A 20891-nucleotide genomic window follows, 5' to 3' on the forward strand; every position below is an offset into this window, starting at 1 on the left:
TTTAAGAACACTGCAGGAATATATAGCATAGAAAGTGAGAATGCCCTATAATTGTTCCTGCCCGGAGGTGGCCATTGCCATTTCATGTTCAAGTCTTAAGTGTCCAGGTTGAGGGTGTAGGTTGCATGGTTCATACCTTCCCTCCTCGTTTGGGCTCTCCCAAGTTCCTCAGATGCTGCCCTTCTGGGCCGAGCAAGAGGGATAGACCCCCGAGCTGTCATCTGTAGTTACGGTTCCCTGTAGCTGCCTTCTGCTTGGGCCACTGCGTGGAGAGCCGCTCTTGAATTCTAGGAAAAACCCTAATACTCTGCAATTCTGGGGGGAGATTCTGCAGCATGGTCCCAAAGCCAACTAGCAGCAATACTGGGTTGTCTATGTGCATTTTTCATATTCTCGGCGCTCCGCATATCAGAGGTAGTTTGAGTTATAGTATGAGACAGGGTTACATGTCCTGTATATATACAAAGAGCTTCTGAGATGGTTAAGTAAAAGACAGGTGACAAATGGCCCAATAGGAAGACAGAAAGCGGATCAGAGCAGTCCTGTCAGAGCTGGGAGAAGCCGTTGGGATCATTGCCTTTGAACATGGATTGCACACATGGGGCCCGAGGGCCCAGAGAGGAGGAGGACTTGTCCAAAGTCACCCCTTGAGCGAAGGCCACACTCTGGACTAGAACTCGGGGCCCTGGATGGGGCGCTGTCTGCTCCCATGCGGTGGTTGGGTAACTCTCACAAGCAGCTCCTGGGTGGGCTGTGTCTGCACACGCCCATCCCCGGGCACCAGCCCAGGTTGGAGAGCCCCATGGTGGCGGGGCTGGGCGGGGCTGGGTGGGGCTCAGCGGCCCGTGCTTTGGCTGCAGGTACAGATGCTGAGGACGCTGGGGACGATCTGCTGCTGTCGTATGTGAAGGAGTTCTGGTGGTTCCCCCACATGTGGAGCCACATGCAGCCCCACCTTTTCCACAACCAGTCGGTGTTGGCCGAGCAGATGGCTCTGAACAAGAAGTTCGCTGTCGTGAGTAAGATTCCCTACAGGGCAGAGCTGGGTGGGCCAGGGGTGGGGGGTCCGGATGGCTGGCCTCTCGCTGCGGTTTCGCAGTTCCGTCTGACGGCATTTTGCTAGTATCTTTACAGCCACTGTCTCTCTGAAGCCTCGCAGAGACCCCGAGAGGTGGTTATTGATACTCTCCCTTTTAGATAAGACACGGAAGCGCAGGGAGCCCACACCAGCTAGGAGGAGGGCCAGCCAGGACTTAAATCCAGGCCAGTTTATTTCCTGAGCCCAGGCTCTATCCTCAGGCCAGAGTGGGAGGCTCAGGAAAGCTGGAGCTGGTCCTCGGGAAGAGGGAATGAGGCCCAGGTACGGGCTCAGCCTGGGCCCACCAGCCAATCAGAGGCCAACACAGGCAGGAAGAGCCCCCGTCCTTGCTCCTCACTCCGGGGTGCCGGAGGGCATGAACCCCGGGCTGAGAGTTAAGAGTCCCCCAGCTTGGTCACTCCCTCACTTCGAGACTCAGGGTCCATCCCTTTCCCTCCCTGGGCCTCAGTTTTCCCATCTATACCATGAGGGCGTGGACCCACTGCCCTGCCCTTCTAGCCTCTGATTTCTCTCTCCCATTCTGCAAAGGGGAAATGAGACCCAGTGGGGAAGGAACCCGTGCTCACCCTGGCCCGGCCCTCCTCTCCCCAGGAGCACGGCATCCCCACGGACATGGGCTATGCGGTGGCCCCCCACCACTCGGGCGTGTACCCCGTGCATGTGCAGCTGTATGAGGCCTGGAAGCAGGTGTGGAGCATCCGCGTCACCAGCACGGAGGAGTACCCCCACCTGAAGCCGGCCCGCTACCGCCGCGGCTTTATCCACAACGGCATCATGGTGAGCAGACCCCGCGGCCCGTGAGGCGCGTGTGCATGCACTGGGGCAGCGTGGCCTGCGTGATCGGGTTAGGGGTTGCGGGCCAGGCTCGCCTGCCCCCTCTGGCATCCAAGGCTCATCATCCCAGGGAAGGTGGCCTGCTGGTCTGGCCCTTTCCTGAGCCCCTTTTCAGCTTTTGTGACGGGATCAGGGGCTGAAGAATTTTTAAAGGGGCCTCTGGTGAGGACTGGGAACAGGCCTCTGTCTTATTCATTTGCTTATTTAAACATTTTCAGTGAGCTTCTACTGTGTGTCTGACTCTGTTCTAGGCACCGGGGATACAGGAGTTTATAGAACGAATGAAAGTCCCTGCCCTTGTAGATGTGACGTTCTAGTGGCAGGAGACAGTGCACTCACAAATGTGTGACATGTGTAACATGTGGTCAGATGGTGATGGGGCCATGGAGAAGAGTCAAGCGGGGAAGGGAGATTGGGAGTGCCAGAAGAGAGGAGAAGCTATTTTAAATAAGGCTAAGATTAGGAAGGGCCTTCCTAGGAATGAGCCATGCTGCTATGTGAGGAAAAGCATTCAAGGCAGAGAAAACAAGTGCAAAGGCCCTGAGGTGGGCTTGTGCTAGGTGTGTTTGAGGACCAACTAGGAGGCCAATATGGCTGGAGGGGAGCAAGTGAGGGGGAGATGAGGTCGGAGGGGTGGTGGGCCAGATCCTGTAGGTCCACAGAAGGTCATTGGATGGACGTTAGCTTTTTTTCTGAGATGGGAAGTTTTTGCATGGAGTGCTGTTGTGATCAGACTCATTTTTTAAAAGATTTCCCTTGTTCTGGCTGCCGTGAGTTTCGGAGACTGCAGGGGACAAAGTGGGAAGCTGGGAGACAGTTGGGAGGCCACTTCAGTCTTCAGACGAGAGAGTGGTGGTTCCATCGGGGTGCGACGTTGCGATGTGATCAGGTTCTGGACCTACTTAGAGGTCGAGCCGGCAGGATCTGCCGATGAGTTGGAGGCAGGGTGTGGGGGAGAGAGATGAGTCAGGATGACTCCAGGGTTTTTGGCCTGAGCCACTGGAAGGGTGAACTGTCGACAATCCAGATGGGATTTGTGTGGGAAGGCCAGATTTATGCTTTCCTCTGTCCATCCGTCCATCTGTCCGTCCCTCCCTTCCTCCCTCCCTCTTCTCCCTCCCTCCCTCCACTGGCCTCCTCAATACCAGCCATTCATATTCTCTCCGGGGATGAGGTGGTGACCAGACAAGCAAGTTCCCTGCTCTCTCGGAGTGCAGTTTTATGAGAGGAGACCCAGAATCAACAGTTAAACCAGTATGTGACTGGGAGCCCTCCCAGGCAGGTTCTAACGCTGTGAGGGGGTTGCGAGGGTGACCGGGAGGACTGCTTTGCAGATCAGGGACCCTCGCTGGGCAAACATTCTCATTGCCTATCTCTGTTATTCTGGGGCCTGCTCATTTTGTTACAGAGGATAGTGGCGAAGCTTGTAAAATGGCAAAGGAAGGCCCCGTGAGCTCCCTTGAGGGAGTGTTGCCGGCTGCAGGAGGTCCCTGGGGGAGAAGATCCCCAAGAGTGGGGGCTGTGTAGTCACACAAGAGGCTGCCTTTCTGAGGAGACACCCTGGCCCTTCTCCTGAGGAAGGGTCTTCTGCCGCCGTCTGTGCCTGCAGATGCCATTGCTCTCCCCTGCCCCTTCCCCAGGTCCTGCCGCGGCAGACCTGCGGCCTCTTCACGCACACCATCTTCTACAACGAGTACCCTGGTGGCTCCAGCGAGCTGGACAAGATTATCAACGGGGGCGAGCTCTTCCTCACCGTGCTCCTCAACCCTGTGAGTGCTCCATGGCCTTTGGCTGGGGGTGGGGGCCGCTGCCGGACAGCCTGTCTGCTGTCAGGGCTGGCTTTCCTGGGCCTGGGGAGGAGAGGGTGGCAGCCGGTCGGAGGGCCTGCAGTGGGGAAACCCGCTCTGCACCCCTGGCCCCGGCCCTGCTCTACTGTGTGACCTTGGGAAGGGAATCCGAGTTGTCTTTCTTTTTTCCTTTGAGAATCTTGTACTTAGTGCAATCGTGTGAGCATTTTCGTCTGGATTCTTTCCAGTCTTTGTGTGTGTGTGTAAATATGTGGATGGTATGTGCTAACATACAGAGTAAGTCACTAATCTATAAACCATACATGGATAGCTATTTTAAACTACATGTATTTTAAGCTATTCATCTGAGCTTTCTGACCCTCTCTTTCCTTATCTGTAAAATGGAAATAATCATCCACGCTTTAATACTATCGAGTAGATACCAAGTGGTGGTGTCATTCAGCTTTACGGGATAACCGAGCACTCCTTGTCCATGACACCCCACCAAGAAAATACAGAAGAACACCCGAGCGACTGCGCAGTGGGTCAGCTTCCCATTTCAGGGCTGTGATAGTTGGTGGCCAGTCAGACCTGGGTTCACCGGGCTGTGCCTAGGCCAAGGTCACACAGCGAGTCGGTTTACGGCCCCGGTGAACCTTGGACTGGTCACAGAGTGACTCCGCAGGCTGCGGCAAGACCGGAAGAGTCAGAAGTGGGGTGGCGGGGGGCTCAGCTGCTGACCAGCCCTGCCCCCCACCTCCCTTGCCCTGGAGCAGATCAGCATCTTCATGACGCACCTGTCCAACTACGGGAACGACCGCCTGGGCCTGTACACGTTCAAGCACCTGGTGCGCTTCCTGCACTCCTGGACCAGCCTTCGGCTGCAGACGCTGCCGCCCGTGCAGCTGGCGCAGAAGTACTTCCAGATCTTCTCCGAGGAGAAGGACCCGCTCTGGCAGGTGGCTGGACGGGTGGGGTGGTGGCCTGGGTGTCTTGTCGCAAAGGTGGAACCCCGCCACTCGAGGCACACATGCCAGACCTGGGCTCGGCCCTCACACCCTCTCAGTCTCTCTTGAGTACAGACTCAGGTGCACACTTGCTCCCCAGCATGGGCACGCTCGGTGGTTCTCACAGGCGTGTATGTACACACCGCCCACGCAGACGTGCAGATGTGCACGCATGCGCACTCGCACGCACCTTCTGAAGAAGCATTACAAAACTGTCAGCAGAGTGTGGCTCGCGTGCAGATCAAGGCAAGTGCCTGGCCTGGGTAGACTTGCAGACAGTCCCATACGCCCCTTCTCACGCTAGCAGGGTCTGTACCATGGGAGAGGGGACTGATGGGAGGGTTTGTGGGGGCAGTTCTTGGGGAAGTCTTCCCCGGGGGTTACCAAAATCTGGAAACAGAGCGAAGCTGGAACGGAAGAAGTCTCATAGTTCAGACCAGGGGCCCACAAGCCATGGCTCGTGAGCCAAATCTGGCCTGCTATCTGTTTTTGTAAATAAAGTTTTATTGAAACCCATCCCCACTCATTCTTGTATGTACTGTTTATGGCTGCTTTCATGCTGCAGCAACAGAGTTGAGTAGTTGAGACAGGGACCAGGTGGTACTCAAGCCTAAAGTAGTTCCTCAGCACTTACCAAAGATTTACTGACCTCTACAGACCGAGTTTGCTGACCCCTGGTCAGCTCGTCCAGGTAAATGCAGCAAGTGCTCGTGAGCTGCTGTCGCGCGCCAAGCTCTGAGCTGAGCGTTTTGCTAGAACCAACCAGAAGTGGTCCCTGCCTGCTAGCAGCTCAGTGTCCTGAGGTGGGGATGTGACAAGGACACACACAGTGACTCTACCTGGCAGTGCTGTAAGAACCACGTATCCATGTGCAACGAGAGTCCGTTCATTGGGTTTGGGGCCTCCCCTAACATTCCTTCCACTGTTGTTTTAGGACCCCTGTGAGGACAAACGCCACAAAGACATCTGGTCCAAGGAGAAGACGTGTGACCGCTTCCCAAAGCTCCTCATCATTGGCCCCCAGAAAACAGGCAGGTCTCTCTGCTCTTGGCCAGCGTGCCCCACTGCCTGCTGTCTCAGCCCCAAAATTCTGGAGACCACCTTGCCCCAGTTCCATTCCTCAGTAATCTGCCCCCTCTTTCCCAGGAAGTGAGAGTGAAGTTGGGATGGACATGAACTGCCTGTCAGTATGGAAGTGGGGAGGGAGTGGGGGGTAGGCCTAAAATTTTCCTGTCTGTCCTGAACCACAGCCTCGGGGAGCTCTCTTCCTGGGAGTCTCTGAGTCTAGGCAGAGAAGCCCAGATCAGCTGTTCTGCACATTTGAGCAGTGCCAGGCAAAACTGGTTTAGTGCAAAGAGGACAGCAATCTATTAGTCATGTCTGCCAGAGGTACAAGAGGGAGGAGCGGTGATGTGCTTGCTAAGTAATTGACATCCACACACACTGTTAAGCATACTCCCATTTTACAGATAAAAAACTTGAGGCTCAGAGAAGTGAAGTGACCTCCTCTGACACATTCAGTTAGGAAATGATAGGTCCAGGTCTTGAACCCTTATCTCTCCGACCCGCAAGGTTTATACTCTTTAGGAAACTCAACTCTATAGTCTCCTTCTCTTCCAAGATGTCTCATTATAGCATACAAACCATAGACTTACACGCAGGAAAGGAATGAACTCTCTAAAGGAGGGGGTACGTCCTGTACCGTCAAGTAGGACAGAGAGTGTGAGGGAAGGGCACCCAGAAGGAGAAAGCATTTGAGGCAAATCTCTTAGCCCCTCATGAATTTCACATCAACAGACAGCAGGGTCTGGAGCTCGTCCCACGTGTCGGAGGACAGAGGCCCAAACCTGGAAACCATCTAGTTCTGGGATTATGAGAAGACGCTAATGAACTGGGCATGGCTGCTGGAGTATAAGGGTGGGAAGGCTTCTGAGGCCAAGTTTTTGTTTAGTGTTTAGAATGCCGTGATAGATTAGTGATGTCTGCAATGGATGCAGGAGTTGGGGTGCCCATACGCATGCCCTGTATTTGCTGTCCTGGCTTTGGTAAAATTCTTTTGTAGAAACCAAGCCCCAGACAAGGCAAGGGACTTTCCCAGGATCTCTCAGTGAGTCACGGAGAGCTGGAGTCAGAACCCAGGATCCCAGACCCCGTCTCTGTGTTCGGGGCTGGGCCCTGGTCTCAGCCACCTTCCATCCCTGCAGGCACCACCGCCCTCTACCTGTTCCTGGGCATGCACCCCGACCTCAGCAGCAACTACCCCAGCTCAGAGACCTTCGAGGAGATCCAGTTTTTTAATGGCCACAACTATCACAAAGGCATCGACTGGTGAGTGGCCCTTGGTGTCCAGAGCTGGAGGGGAAAGGCTGTCGTGTAGTCTGTCCCAGGGGAGGTCTGCTGTGCTCCAGGCAGGAAGCGGCGGGCACTTGCTCACAGGCAGCTGAAGTTCTGTAAACAGGGACAAAGCTCGGTGACCCTTGAGTCATGATGTTGGAGCCTTGCACAGGCGGGCCATTTGATGAGGAAGCCCTTTGCCCCTTTTCGTCACCGCCTGGGGTCAGAGACTGCTGAAGTGGGAGCCAGCCCCTCCCTCGCTTACAGGAAAACAACCCGAGTCCCAGAGAAGGATAGGGACTTGCCCAAGGTCCCAAGAGTTGGGGACAGGGCAGGGGCTAAAATCCAAGTGTTCTGACCCTGGGAGCTGGCTGAACTCTGCTTGCCTGACCCAGGAGCAGAAGGTGTTCTTGTGAGCCCTTCAGAGGGGGCTTGGTAGCCCCTGGGGAGTTGCCTGGGGAGGGGGTGGGAATTGTAGCTTCCTTCCAGAACCTATCACCAGAGCCGCGTGGGGATAGTTTTACACTCCAGTTATTGCAGTTTGCAACTTTCTGTACTATTGGCCTTTTCTTACCCTATACATGTATTACTCTTATGATTTTCATGCCAGTGGTTTACCTGGGTGGAGAGATTATGGCCCTTCTTCTGTTTGTTTCTTTCTGTACTTTTTCTCTCTTTTGTCTGTCTGTCGTCTGCCTACCTAGCTGCCTGCCTGTCTATCTCTGGTATGTGTACTCTCACCCAGTGTAGCCAGCTGTGTCACTGGAAGTCGCCTTCTCTCGGGTTTTAGGGAGGTAATAAGGTGCGGCACCATACACTTAGCAACACTCCCAGCGGGGTCTGGGGCGGCACCCCATTATAAGTACCCCAGCAGCAGAGACACACATTAATATGTCTAGAGCAAAGTATGCGAGCATTTACACTAAGATGAGTACGTCAGGTTTTGCTGCCAAATGGCTTTGCTTGAGGGGACATTTGAGGGGCAAAGCTTCTGTTTCCAGAGCTTTCTCAACTTAGGTGTTACAAACATTGGACTGTGGGTGTACAGATGCTATTTCATAAGGGAAATTCAGAAATACACTTGAAACTGATAACGCTATATGTCGACTAACCAGAATTTTAAAAAATAATAAATAAGAAAAAATAAATAAAATTCAGAAATAGGAGGGAGCTAGCAATTCCTCAGCCCCATTCCCAAGATTTTGATTTTGTAGGTAGGTGTAGGGTGGGGTGAGGAATCTCAGAAGCCCCAGGGTGGTTCGGATAAAGGGGTTTGTGGGACCTCCCTGGAGGAACCCTGTCTCCCAGGATACAGTAGGGATCCTACACCCTTACCTAAGGTGGGCCTGTGAGTTTTGTTTCCCACGAACCCCTGAAGTTGTACGTCTATTTTGTATGAGTAGGTGCCCCTGGGAGGCTCTGGAGTGTTCGTTTAGCTTCCTGAGGTGTCCTCCATCCAGAGCTGGTCCCAAAGGGCTAGTGTGGGCATCCTTCTGGGTGGGATAGGGGAGGTTATTCTGGAAAGCTGTCTGGCTGACGCAGGTGAGGCCAGGGAGGGGTGTGGCTGGCAGAAGGTGACACACTCCCCCTCTCTTTGTCTCCTGGTCCGCAGTGACAGGCTAGAAACGGCCATCCGAAGTCAGGAAAGAAACCCTGTACTTGGGAGGCAGGAGAGGGCGTCCCTCGGGTCCATGCTGTCTCTTCCCAGGGTCCAGGGTGTCCCAGTCCCCCCTACCCCCAGAGGCGGTGAGTTAGGGCCCCATCACTTTAACTGGGAGCATCTTGTTTAAGATCCAAAGACACCCCCCCATCCCATGCTTTACAACCTGTATCATTTCCGTAAGTCTTCCTATCCTCCTGACCCCAAGGTCCCCCCTGAAAAGGAATGAATTTGACGAAGGTTGACTGCCAGGCCATCTAGAATCCCTGCCAGAAGCAGGTCCTTGGGATCAGTGTGCCTGCTTGCTTTCTGAAGTTCTACCCCCAGCGACCCTCACCCTCTCATGCTGCACTCCCCAGGCCCCCTTGTCAGGAGTCTTGCCTGTGAGCTCTTCTCTCTGGGCTTCCTGCAGGTACATGGAGTTCTTCCCTATCCCCTCCAACACCACCTCTGACTTTTACTTTGAGAAAAGCGCCAACTACTTTGATTCGGAAGTGGCGCCCCGGCGGGCAGCTGCTCTGTTACCCAAGGCCAAGGTCCTGACCATCCTCATCAACCCAGCGGACCGGGCCTATTCCTGGTACCAGGTGAGCCGGGGCTGGGGTGGAGCCCTGGGTAGGGACATGGGGCTCTGTCCATCGCTCAGCTACTCGTACGTTCATTCAACAGATATTTCCTGAGCACCTACTATGTGCCAGCCCTAGGCTAGGCTTCTGGAATAGAGTAGTGAGTGAGAATAGAGTCCTGCCTCCACAGGGCTTCTAGCCTAGTGGAAGAGACAGGCAGAAATCGACGTTGCATCCCAGCCAACGGTTACCTGCCCACCCTGTAGTTTCACTGAGGGTCCCGCCTCTGATTCTGACACCAACAAGAGGTGGAGGCCGGTTCCACCTGGATGAAAGTGAGATTTGGTGAATACTAACTGGCCTCCTCACTGGACACACACTGGGTGGGGTGGGGGTGGGGATTCAGAGAAGGATAAGGCGTAGGACTCCCCATTCATAGGAGAGTATACAGACCCCTGATCAGGTAAAGAAGTTACCTGACTGTTGTTGTCTGTGCCAGAGAAGGTAGGACTCCTAATCCCCACTCGACTATGTAAGAACTAGAACTTTCTTTAACGTCAATGACCTGACTTAATTTCTTCTGAGCACCGTTCCACTAGGCTTACAGGAAAGCCTGGGCTCAGGCCTTCTGGGCAGTTTCTTCCCCTGCCTGCCAGTCTTCCTGGGATTCTGATCCAGTGCTAGAGTATGAAGGGAGCTCGTCTACCAGCTGGTCCAGGAAGACCTCCTCGGGCCAGGCCACGTTCAGCAGGTCCTGCCACCGTCTGAGCCTGTCCCTTCCTCTCTGGGGCGTCGCTGCGTCGGCAGTGCCGGCAGGGGGCCGGGTACAGACGCTGCTTGCTCTCCGGTCCCCACAGACTGCCCTGTCTCTCACTGCCCACCCCGAGCTGTGTGTGAGGCTCCGTGCAGCTGTGGAGGCTCGAGAGAGTGAGCCCTGGTGGGCAGGCTCCCGGTCTCTGGATGCTGATGGCCCATGGCCTTGTCGCAGGTGGCTCAGACATGGCATTTCCCCCTTTCTGACTCTTTTCCTGCTGCCTTAGTCTGCTCGAGCAGCCATAACACAGTATCGCGGACTGGGGCTTAAACAACAGGAGCTTATTTCTTAGTGCTGGGGGCCAGAAGCACAGGATCAAGATGCCAGCAGATTCGGTTCCTGATGAGATCACTCCTCCTGGCTTTTCAACAGTTGCTTTCTCACTGTGTCCTCACAAGGCAGAGAGGGAGAGTGGGAGAGAGAGAGTGCGTGAGAGAGTGGGAGTACCCGCTCTGTCTGGTGTCACTTCTTCTAAGGGCACTAACCTCATCGTGGTGGCCCCACCCTCATGACCTCATCTACCGCTAATTACCTCCCCAAGGCCTCACCTCCAAATGCCATTGTATTCTGGGTTAAGGCTTCAACATATGAACTTTGGGGAGGGGACACACACATTCAGTCCATAACACCTTCTATTTCTATGAAGGACAAATTCCTAGTTTAGTGTAAATGGCTCTTAAGTCCTCTCTAACGTTGCTAAGCTCTGTTTTCAACAGAGTGCAAGCCCTGGGCTCAGGACCTGTAACAGACATTTGTTCTTGGCCGGCATTTGAGAACATTGCTTTATTTTTATTGTATTTATGAGTGATTACCTTCTTTATGGGACAGCTGATTCTGGTATGTATTTATGGAAGCCGTAGTGAGTTTTATTTTGAAATAGCTTTATGTGAATAAGGAAGATGAGTCAGTGTAAATCAAAGTGTGTGGACCTCCTATGTGTATAGGAGGCTTCTGGATACGGGAGACATCAGAGAAGTGCCAGGCAGATGACCAACATTTGGAAACTCTGATCTAGTCCAACTCCTGTCTTGCAGAGATGGGAAAACTAGGGCTCTGAGAGGCCATGACTTCCCAGAGTCAAAGAGCAGTGAGAGGCAGAGCCAGGACTTGAACCCACGGCTGCTGGTTGCAGCCAGGGCTTGGGCCACTTCACAGCTGCTGAAGAGAGCCTCTTCCTTTGTGCCCACTGACCCTGCCCCCTTGCCTGCAGCACCAGCGAGCCCACGATGACCCAGTGGCCCTGAAGCACACCTTCCACGAGGTGATCACGGCTGGGCCTGACGCGTCCTTGAAGCTGCGGGCCCTCCAGCACCGCTGCCTGGTCCCCGGCTGGTACGCCACCCACATTGAGCGCTGGCTCAGCGCCTTTCATGCCAACCAGGTAGCTGCCTGTCCCTGACCCTTGGGAGGGCACTCACAGTTCTGGCTTGTGGCAGCTAGTAGAGAGCCTCAAATCTTCTTTTGTCAGCCCTGGGGCCAGAAATGTCCTCACTGGCGAGCTAGACCTTTGGGGTCCTTGAAAGTTTCATTCTTGTTTATCCCAAGGCTGATGTGTGAAAATTCCCTAAGCTCTCGTCCTGTCACCAAGCTCGAGGTCCCTAAGGAGACCCCCAAAAGCCCTGGGGTAGGCTATCTTCCTGGGAGTGGTGTGGTGACGTAGGGAGAGCCTGGTCAGAGAGGTCAGAAAGGGCCAGATCACATGAGGCATTTAGGGAAATCCTTGGAGGGTTGAGGCAGGAGAGTAATGTTGGGCCAGAGGCTTGGAGAGAGGCAGAGAGGGGTACGGTGGGGTTATGAGGGGCAGCAGGAGTGGAGTGATAGCTTCATCTCTAGGACAAGGAGGCTGGCAGAGAGCAGGGAGTTAGACTGCAGAAGCCTGAGGTATGGGGACACCTGCCGCTCAGAAGTGGAAGAAGAGACAGAGACTATAGAGTGAAGAGTCCCCAATTTGTAACCATGGCTGCTGACTAGAAGACGGGGAACCTGTTTGACCCTGGAGTACACACAGGTTCATATCATCCTTCTCCCTTTTCTCTTTGCTCCAGATTCTGGTCTTAGATGGCAAACTGCTGCGAACAGAACCTGCCAAAGTGATGGACACAGTGCAAAAGTTCCTTGGGGTGACCAACACTATTGACTACCACAAAACCTTGGCGTGAGTGTTGCCTTGGCTTTTCAAAAAGGTGATATTCTGAGCAGGTACCTGGACCAAAAAGCCAAAGGCTTGAATGATTATGGAAGAGATTCAGATAAATTAGAGTTAGAAAGTGTGCATATTCCTGATGGCTGTTTAGCAGAAAAGCTAATATTAATACGATTTGAGTCATATTAATAAAGGTATCAACTCAAGGAAAAAGGAGGTGGTGAATATGTTCTACTCTGGTCAGTCCCATCCCTGGGGTTTTCTTTTCAGTCTGTGCTGAACATTTTCAGAATCAATAAAAACCGAAGTAAGTTAGACTAACATTAAGCAGCCCTAGTTCCCATAAGGGTTTCTTAGCATTAGATCACGATTTAAGTATAATTTCAGGAAAAGGAAACTACAAATATTGTCATGGCTAATAATCCCACTCACTCAGAATCTGGTACAAATGCACTGAGAACGCCCTCCCAAGACGTGTAGAGGCCAGCCTGTGTGGCAGGAGCTCAGGGCTGGGGAGTGGCGTCTCCTAGCGCCATGTTACAGACAAGTGACTCATGCAGCTGGATGGGGTGGGAGGGGGTTCTCAAGAGAGGTAGGAATAAAGACACCTTTCCTGGTTACCCTCTTGGGAAAGTCATGCAGCAAGAATGTTCCCTTCTCACTGTCGGGAGGTTAAAGGTGAAGAGAAGCAGTCAGTTTTGCAGTTTGTGCCTTGAGGCCAATAGGAGCAGCCACTGAAGGTGTTGGGCTCTTGGCAGCAGAGATGCCTGGGTTAGGAGACCCATTACTTCTTTAGCTGTGTGACCTTGGACAAGTGTCTTAGCGCCTTCAAACCTCCCTTTCCTCATCTGTACATTGGGGATAAAGGTTTTGACTCCTACCTCCCGAGGGTCACTGTGTTGCATGCAGCGTGCATGCGGGGCTCTTAGCTCAGCGCCTGGCACGTACTACTGCTCAGAAATCACCTTCATCATCATCATCTTCCTCCTTCCTACCCGCCCTGGGACCCATTCAGAAATCCGGTCCCACACCTGCCGAATGGGAATTCTGTTTCTGGCTGTCCTCACGCCCGAGAAGCTCTGATGGTTCCTGATTAGGGGTGGGATTCTGATGCCACTGTGCCTCCCCTCCCCTCGGCAGCTTCAGAGCTCATCTGCCCCCCACCCCAAAACCCTCTGAAGGCCCAGCATGACTTCAAATCCTGAAGGCAGTCTTGCTCTGTCGTTTCTGAAGTTTACTCCAAAAGCCATAACTTCCCAGTGGTGGACATGCTGAAGGACAGCTGCAGACACTGCGTTTCTGGAAAAACAGGCAGTTCATTAAAACACACACCCAAAAAATGCCACTAAGCTTTTTCTTCCCTGTTTGGGTTCTTGGGTAGAAAAAGTTGCTCGGCCCTGAGGAGGAGCGTGCTCAGGAAAGGCTTCCCTGAACCCTGAAGGGTGGCACGCGTTCCTGTTCTGGGTTGCTGGAGGGCTCGGGCTGCCCTGCTGGGACAAGAGACTCCGAGCACGCGAGCTGCTCTCTGCCAGGAGGAAGGGGGCAGGTGTGTTTAGTGTAGCCCAGGGCCGGCAGAAGCAAATCCCAGCCCCGCACGTCTGTCTGTGGGTTCCAGAGTGTGCCTAGGGGAGTGGGTTTCACGGGCTAGGCTCTGCCACTCCTGGGGTTTGTGAACCTTAAGGTGGGGAGGGCACGGGCTGGGCCAGCTCCCATCCAGAGGCTTTCCCCACCTCCACAGGTTTGACCCAAAGAAAGGATTTTGGTGCCAACTGCTCGAAGGAGGGAAAACCAAGTGTCTGGGCAAAAGCAAGGGCCGGAAATACCCAGAGATGGACCTGGACGTAAGTGGACACGCTGCCCGTGGCAGCTGATCACCGCAGGGGTCCCTGACTGGCGGGGATCGTCTCTCCCCTTTACCCTGCACTCCGCACCTTAACGGCCTTGGCCATTCTTAGATGGTGTTCTTACAAGGAGGAAATAGAAGCTGGGACGTGGTGGGTTCGAAGCGATTTAGTCCAGTGAGTCTTTATTACCTTCTGCCTAACGTTGCGTGCTGCGGGCTTTGAGGCTGGATGAGACGTGCTCTTTGCCTTCAGGGGACTCCTAGTCTGGGAGGGGAATGAGTCACACACACCAGGAAGAATACAAGGCAGGACACGCTTCATGGAGTAAGAGAGCTGCACAGGAGTGCCAGGGGGTCTCAGAACCAGAGATGCTACTTGGAGCCGGGAGGGGCCCTGGAGGGGAAGGACTCTGGGGCTGGGCCTGCGAGGACAGGGCAGCATTTGGCCCAAGGTGTGGACGGATAGGAGCCCTGGCGGGAGGGAATGGCTTGTCCAAAGGACAGAGGGCAAAGGTCACACGCCTTTCCGTCGTCCTGATTTTAATTCGTTCCTCCTTTTCTCCCTATCACAAGAATTTTGACCTTGTGTACTCTGTTTTGGTGTCCTGCCATCTAGCTTTCTTTGGAGGCTACCAACGAAGATGGTGAATAAACGATGGGTGTGTGGGTTGACGCTGACAGAGCAGTGGGGTTACAGAGGGGAGGGTCCCTCTTGAATCGGCACATCCCCAAGATCTGAACTCTCCTTCCTGTTGCAGTCCCGCGCCTTCCTGAAGGACTATTATCGGGACCACAACATCGAGCTTTCCAAGCTGCTGTACAAGATGGGCCAGACACTGCCCACCTGGCTGCGGGAGGACCTCCAGAACACCAGGTAGCCGCGGCCACCACAGCCAGACTGAACGTTTGTGACGGCCTGGACGGCCTGCCGCGTGCTGAGCCAGACTGACCTGCAGAGTGGGGAGCTGGGCCTGGGCTGGCCAAGCACTTCGAGCAATACTCAGCTGAGGCCCAGGCAGGGCCAGGAGAAGAGCCCAGGCAGGTCCACAAACGCCTCAGAGCATCCAGCGCTGGGTCTGTGGCCTACAGGACCTCCCTAGCCACCAGAGGTCCATTCCGTTCACGGCCTTCCGTGGGGAGGCCACTCCCTGTTGGTGGAAGGCCACTTCCTGGTGAGAGGGAGTCCGTGAGACTCCCTTTTCTGTCCCTCACTGTGTTCTACCAACCATGCCCTGCCCTTCATCCCATCACGCCCTGCCCTGGCAGGGTATCCCCTCAGTATTAGCTGCCATATTTTCCCTGTCCTCCAGACAAGAGGGAGAGGAGCCCAGCTGGGCCTTTTGCCAAACAGGGGAGAGAGACTGGATGCTTCCCTGACTGTTTTGAGCCAGGCACTTCAGAGGGTCAGCTGGGTACCCAGAGTCACTGGGCTGGATGTGGGGGTGGCCACCTCAAGAGAACGCTGAACCTCTACACACATTCTGGGTAATACCTTCACATCTCACTTTCCCTTTTGGGGAAAGAATTGCTGATTCCTACAGTATCCACCCAGTCCTCGGGGCCTCCTTCAGGACCCTGGGGCACTGCTATGCCATTTGGACCCAGAGACCCGGGCCTCCCTACCCGTTCCTCACCCTGGGATATGACGTGTGGTATTTCCTGTGGTAAAAGACTGAGGCGGTTCAGGAGTCTGCCAGTATACGTGTCCCAATGTACATACGTTGTCCCCACGCCCAGCCCCAACCTTGGCCCCTGGCAGACACTGGGCAGAGTGGGTGAGACTGCCATCCATGGCTTTGCCCCAGCTACCTGTGGCCAAGGGCTCCTAGAGACCCCCTTAACCGCCCCCCCAAATACTAAGAAGCTAAAGTATTTTAATATTTTGTTTTTTTTCTTGGTGCCAGAGTTTATACCCTGGGTGCTGGGGTCGCACTGTGTTATATATATATATAATGTGTATATATATATATATATTATATTTTTTTTGGTTGGGTTTGTTTTTAATTCAGTCGTACAAAATGGTGGCAAGCCCCAGTGTCCTATCTCAGTGCTAGAGAATGAGATGGAAGGGAGGGGAGGGCGTGTCTTCGTGTGTCTGGGCCTCAGGGAGACAGTGTGGAGGTGCCCCTTGGAGAGGTCTGTGTTCCCTCCCCAAGTGTCGCGGCCTCCCTGGGGCCTCCTGCAGCTGAACAGAGGTGGTGAGATGCACAGGGAAGACCTACTCTCTCCAGGAAACCTGGCTTCAGGAAGCGCAGTGACCCTGGAGGAATTTTGGCCAAAGGAAACAGCAGGGCTGGGGTGGGAGGCCAGGGGGCTGAAGGCTGGCCTGTCCCCTCCCCCTCACATGGTGCTAGGTTGGGAGCTGCCCTGGGAGCCGGGCTGCCCGCCGGGACCCACAGAACTGTCTCCAGGCCCCCTGCAGACCACGGGATCTCGGGGCTGTTTTCTGGTTAGGGTCTGCTCCTACCCCCTTCTTTAACAATGTGAAGTGACTAAGGCTGGGTGTCTCTCCCCAGCCCCTCCCACTGCCAGTTCAGCTTCCAACCGACATCCAGAAAACCCTTTCTGGAGAGCCTTGTCTTGTTTGGAAGACTCTAGCATCTTGGGGCTGGAAGGGTCCTTTGATGGGTACGGAAACAGGTCCAGAAAGGCGAGGCGGCCTCCTTGGCCGATGTCTCAGAACTGGGCGCGAGCAGGGCCGAGAATTAAACCTGAGGCTCCTGATTCCGAGTCCAGTGCTCTTCTTCCAATGCCACACTGCCTCTGAGCCCATCCTGGGGACCCTACTCTGTGCCAGCTTCCTGTCCCTCCCTCATTCACACCCGTGGTCATTCCAGGATAGGGGACAAACCACTCCTTCCCAGCCAGGGTGCCTTTGAGCCTTCTCCGTTCCTGGTCTGCACGTGCAGTCCTGCCTTGCTCTCCCTGAGAGGTCCTCCCCCTGTCTGTGGGGGGGGGGGCAGGTCTGTCTGACCTCTCACCCCGACCCCTTTTCTCAAGTTCTTCACTGGCAGTGAGAAGAAAGGTGGATACTCAGCGTGATAGGTGCGTGTGGGTTCACTGTCTTCCGAGAGAAGCCTTCCAGTCATGCTTCTCATTGGGGCCTTTGAGCCTGGGAACCCAGTGTCAGGCCCACGGGGCGAGGAACAGAGTGTCTGGGGACGGGGTGGCGTGCCTGCTTGTGTGCTCGTGCAGACTTCCCAGTGCCGTGAACCAGCTCGCAGAAAGGGGCAGTGACTTCCATAGTGCAAGCCCCGGGCCTCCCACTTTGCGGCAGGCGGCTCGGGCTCCGTGGCCTGGGCCGACCTTTACAGCCCCCACGTGCGGAGATCCGCCCTCTGTGTCTGGACGCCTGCCCCCATCTCTGGGAGCTCAGAAGGACCTGTGGGCGGGCAGCTCCATTTCTCTCTGCCTCAGGCAGGTTCAAGACCCCGTGGGACCCTGTGGGAGCAAGAGAAATAGTGGGAAATGTTGTCCAGGCCCTTCTGGAAGGCTGGGAACTTGACCTGCCACGTGTTCTGAGTCTGTCTGGTCCCTGCTGCTGCTTCCCTTCCCACTGATGAATCTTGCTGGAGGACCTGCTGCCAGGACGTGTAGACATTGGGGCGGGGGACAGACAGATCCTGCGAGGGGCTCTCAGCTGCCGAGCGCACAGATCCTGAGAGGGCAAATGAGAGGGCAGTGGGTACAGCATCCCTGCATCTCAGCGTTTGCTCATTGTGTTTGGCCAGAGAGAGAGAAACAGAAAGAGAAACAGCTTAACTCCTGTAGGGGACTCCGCCCTCCGTTCTCCCATCCCTCCCCTGACCTTTGCCTGGGGCGGTGCAGGTGGGCCGGTTGCCTGCAGGGCCTCAGCCCCTCGGGTTCTGGAGCTGCCATAGCGCAGGCGTGTGGCTCTTGGAGGATGAGTCTGAAGTTCAGAGAGGGGCCTCTTTGGAGCCTGTGAGGAGGAGCAGCCGTCTGCTCCCGATGGGGGACAAGTAGGCTGACCCACAGACGCTGGCGGTCGCCGTTGGGAGCGGGCCCCACCGGTTCGTGAGCGAAAGAGCAGGTGAAGACCTGTCGTACTGATCATTTTGTCACAAACGCCTCCTGCCCTCCTTCTAGGGTTAAAACGAACACTTTGCCGCATTTGATTTCTCACTCGTTCTCTCTGTACGTATATATTTTTTCCAAATTAGTTTAAACGTAAGTCGCAAATATCATGAGACTTGACCAAAATGCCTCCCCCGCCTCCCCTGAGAGTTAGGACGTTGTCCTACGTATTGGCCTGTATCACACCCGAGACAACAGTGATTTCCCAAGAACATCTGCTTTACAATCCATGTTCGCTTTCCCCCCAGATAACTTTTACGCCTGGTTTTGGAATCAGGATCCGGTCAAGGCGTATACATGACATCTTGTATCTGCGGTTTTTGTTCAGTCTCTTCAATGCTGAGAAGCCCTCTCTCTGGTCGCTTTGGCTGTTTAAATGATGTTGATGAGAGCAGGCCTGCTGTCCTGTCGAAGTCCCACATTCTGGATCTGTGTGACCATTTCCTCATGGTGTCACAGAATGTGTTCTTCTAGCCCCTGTCCTGTCAAGGCTGATTTCGGCTGTGTGGATTTCTGCCTTTTGTGCTGACTTGACAACTTCGCTGCAGCCTGAGATGCCCCTCTCCCGTTCCCTGTACCAAGTGCCAAACCAGCAGAAGGGCTAGGTGGAGCTCCAGGAGCTCAGGGGAGGGCAAAGGAGGCAGCATTGCAGCTGGGCCTGGGCCCCTTTGGAAGGAGGAGGCTGGGCCCGTCCATGCTGGGCCTGCTGGGAAGGAGATGCCTCTGGCTCAGAAGAGCCTGTGCCGTCCCCTCTGATCCTGGCGATGGACCACAGGGCACCGAATAGCATTTCTCTCTCTCTCTCTCTCTCTCTCTCTCTGTTCTGTGGCCTCCTGGTTTTTACTTCCTGGAGGCCCATGGTCTGTGTGCACTGGAACAGAGCCAGGCCCCTGGGATGCACCAGGGAAGGGCCTAACTGGGGAACTGCCTCCCCCAAGCTGTGGTGTGAGGAGAAGAGCCCTGGGCTGGAGGCAGGAGATGTGAAATTTCATCCCAACTGGGTACATTTAGTAGCTACGTGACGGTTTCCCCCCCAGGGCCTCAACTTCCCCATTTATGGGATGAGCAGATGGGGCTGTTATAGCAGGGGTTTTCAAATGTCAAAGAAGAAAGCGGGTCTAGTCAAAGTGAGGATGGGGGGCCCAGACCCCTGCCCTCAGGGCAATGCTGGGTGCCTGGTTTGCAGCCCTGGGCCAGCTGCCCCCCAGGGCTCACCCTTGCCAGCTCAGACAGCCAGAGATTGGGGGGGGGGCATGGGCTTTGTGAGGGGTCAGTGTCAAGGGCCTGGGGAGACTCTGGCTGTGTTTTATCCTAATAAGTTCATCCCTCCCTCCCTCCTTCCTCTCTCTGGCCCTTGAGGAGAATGAAGGAGGAGAGGGTTTTCTCTGACTGTGCTAGCTGTTAATATCAGCAAGAGGGCTCCTTTTGTAATTTGTGCATGAAATTCATGTCATTTCCTGGGGAGAGGAGAGGGCTGACTGCAGAGGGTGGGGGGCACGCTAGGGGAGCAGACAGGTTTCCTTCCCTTGTGGGGGTGGGGAGAGGGGGGAAAGGGGGTGCTACCCAGCTCACCTGATCAGGGCTCTCGAACCAGCCGTTTTGGGTTGTGTTAAAAGTGGGAACCTTCCTCCATTAATGTACAATCTCGAACTAACTGCTAATAAAGTGGGGTTCTATTTGTACGCACTGGTCATGTCTGTCTGTCTCTGAACTTTAAGAAAGGCCCGCAGGGGAGGGTGGAGATGGGGAGGTTCGCACCACAGCTGGTGAGGCCACCACTGCGTAAGGTGGGAAAGTCATCTTGCTCTTTGATCCTCAGTTTCCCTCATCGGAGGGGTACGGAGGAAGTTGGACTCCGTTCAGTGGCCGTTCCTGGAGAGTTTGCAGCTCCCCAGGCTGCACGTGCAGAGCCAGCTCCGGCAGGTGTGGGGTAGGGGCCCAGCCATCCGCATTTCAGCCTCTCCACGCTGAGGCCCCACGCTTTGGGAAACCCTGGCTTTGCTTGACGAGTCCTGTGGGTTCTCATTAATTCAGAGAGTCCCACTGTCCGAGGAACCACAACTTTGGTTAAAACACGTGACTCTCCAGCCCTCCCAGCCTGATTGAGGGCTGAGCTTGAGATTTGCCAGGGAGGGGCAGAGCAGAGAGGCCCCGGTCCGCTGTCTGCAACACAGGCCTCCGGACCTGCACCCTCAGGACCCCCTGTGAAGCTTTAAAACAATGTATGGCCCTGGGCTCCCCGAAATGCAGTCTTTCAGAACCTCTGGGAGCGGGACCCAGCAAAGTGCACTTTAACAAACTCCCTGATACACAGGAAGATTCCGGAACACTGAACCGGGCCACGGAGTGCGAGCCAGAGAAGGTGCGCAGGAACGTGGACCGCGGCTGAGGGCCGTGCGAGGACACAGCTGGGAACACCAGTGCGCCAGCCCCCCCCCCCCCCCCCCCCCCCGATGCACGGGGAGTGCTTGCAGAGACCTTCACGGTTCGTCAGCTGGGAGCCTGGGGCGGGTCCTGTGGTATCACCGACGCTACGTGGCTGGACGCTGCAGTCATGGGAGCAGTTCCGGAAGGCCTGATACGGAAGGGTTCCTGTGCCAGTTAGGGGGTCCGGCCACATCAGAGATTTTTGAATTTTAAAATAGCTGGTATTTGTTTTTAAAAGAGAAAATTGGAAACCAGGTAAAGGCAGGCAGGGGTATTCTGGTT

At 54.9% G+C, this 20891-nt stretch overlaps 1 protein-coding gene across 5 annotated transcripts in view; it reads left to right on the forward strand.

The window, feature by feature from the left end:
• The window catches only part of NDST1 (N-deacetylase and N-sulfotransferase 1), a 58712-nt gene extending 38850 nt beyond the window's left edge, over positions 1–19862 (forward strand). For 4 of the 5 annotated variants that reach the window (XM_026510772.4, XM_044388515.3, XM_026510773.4 and 1 more), the window contains exons 5-15: positions 861–1015; positions 1691–1876; positions 3574–3702; positions 4497–4679; positions 5662–5758; positions 6932–7055; positions 9134–9308; positions 11312–11482; positions 12147–12256; positions 13983–14085; positions 14846–19862. In XM_026510772.4, the coding sequence (XP_026366557.1) occupies positions 861–1015; positions 1691–1876; positions 3574–3702; positions 4497–4679; positions 5662–5758; positions 6932–7055; positions 9134–9308; positions 11312–11482; positions 12147–12256; positions 13983–14085; positions 14846–14965 (1553 nt within the window). In that variant the 3' untranslated portion in view covers positions 14966–19862. Of the gene's footprint in view, positions 1–860; positions 1016–1690; positions 1877–3573; positions 3703–4496; positions 4680–5661; positions 5759–6931; positions 7056–9133; positions 9309–11311; positions 11483–12146; positions 12458–13982; positions 14086–14845 lie in introns of those variants that run through there. The other variant, XM_044388517.3, reaches the window with a different exon arrangement.
• The last annotated feature ends 1029 nt before the right edge of the window (positions 19863–20891 follow it).

The sequence above is a fragment of the Ursus arctos genome, unplaced genomic scaffold, assembly GCF_023065955.2.
Source record: "Ursus arctos isolate Adak ecotype North America unplaced genomic scaffold, UrsArc2.0 scaffold_15, whole genome shotgun sequence".
NCBI lineage: Eukaryota > Metazoa > Chordata > Mammalia > Carnivora > Ursidae > Ursus > Ursus arctos.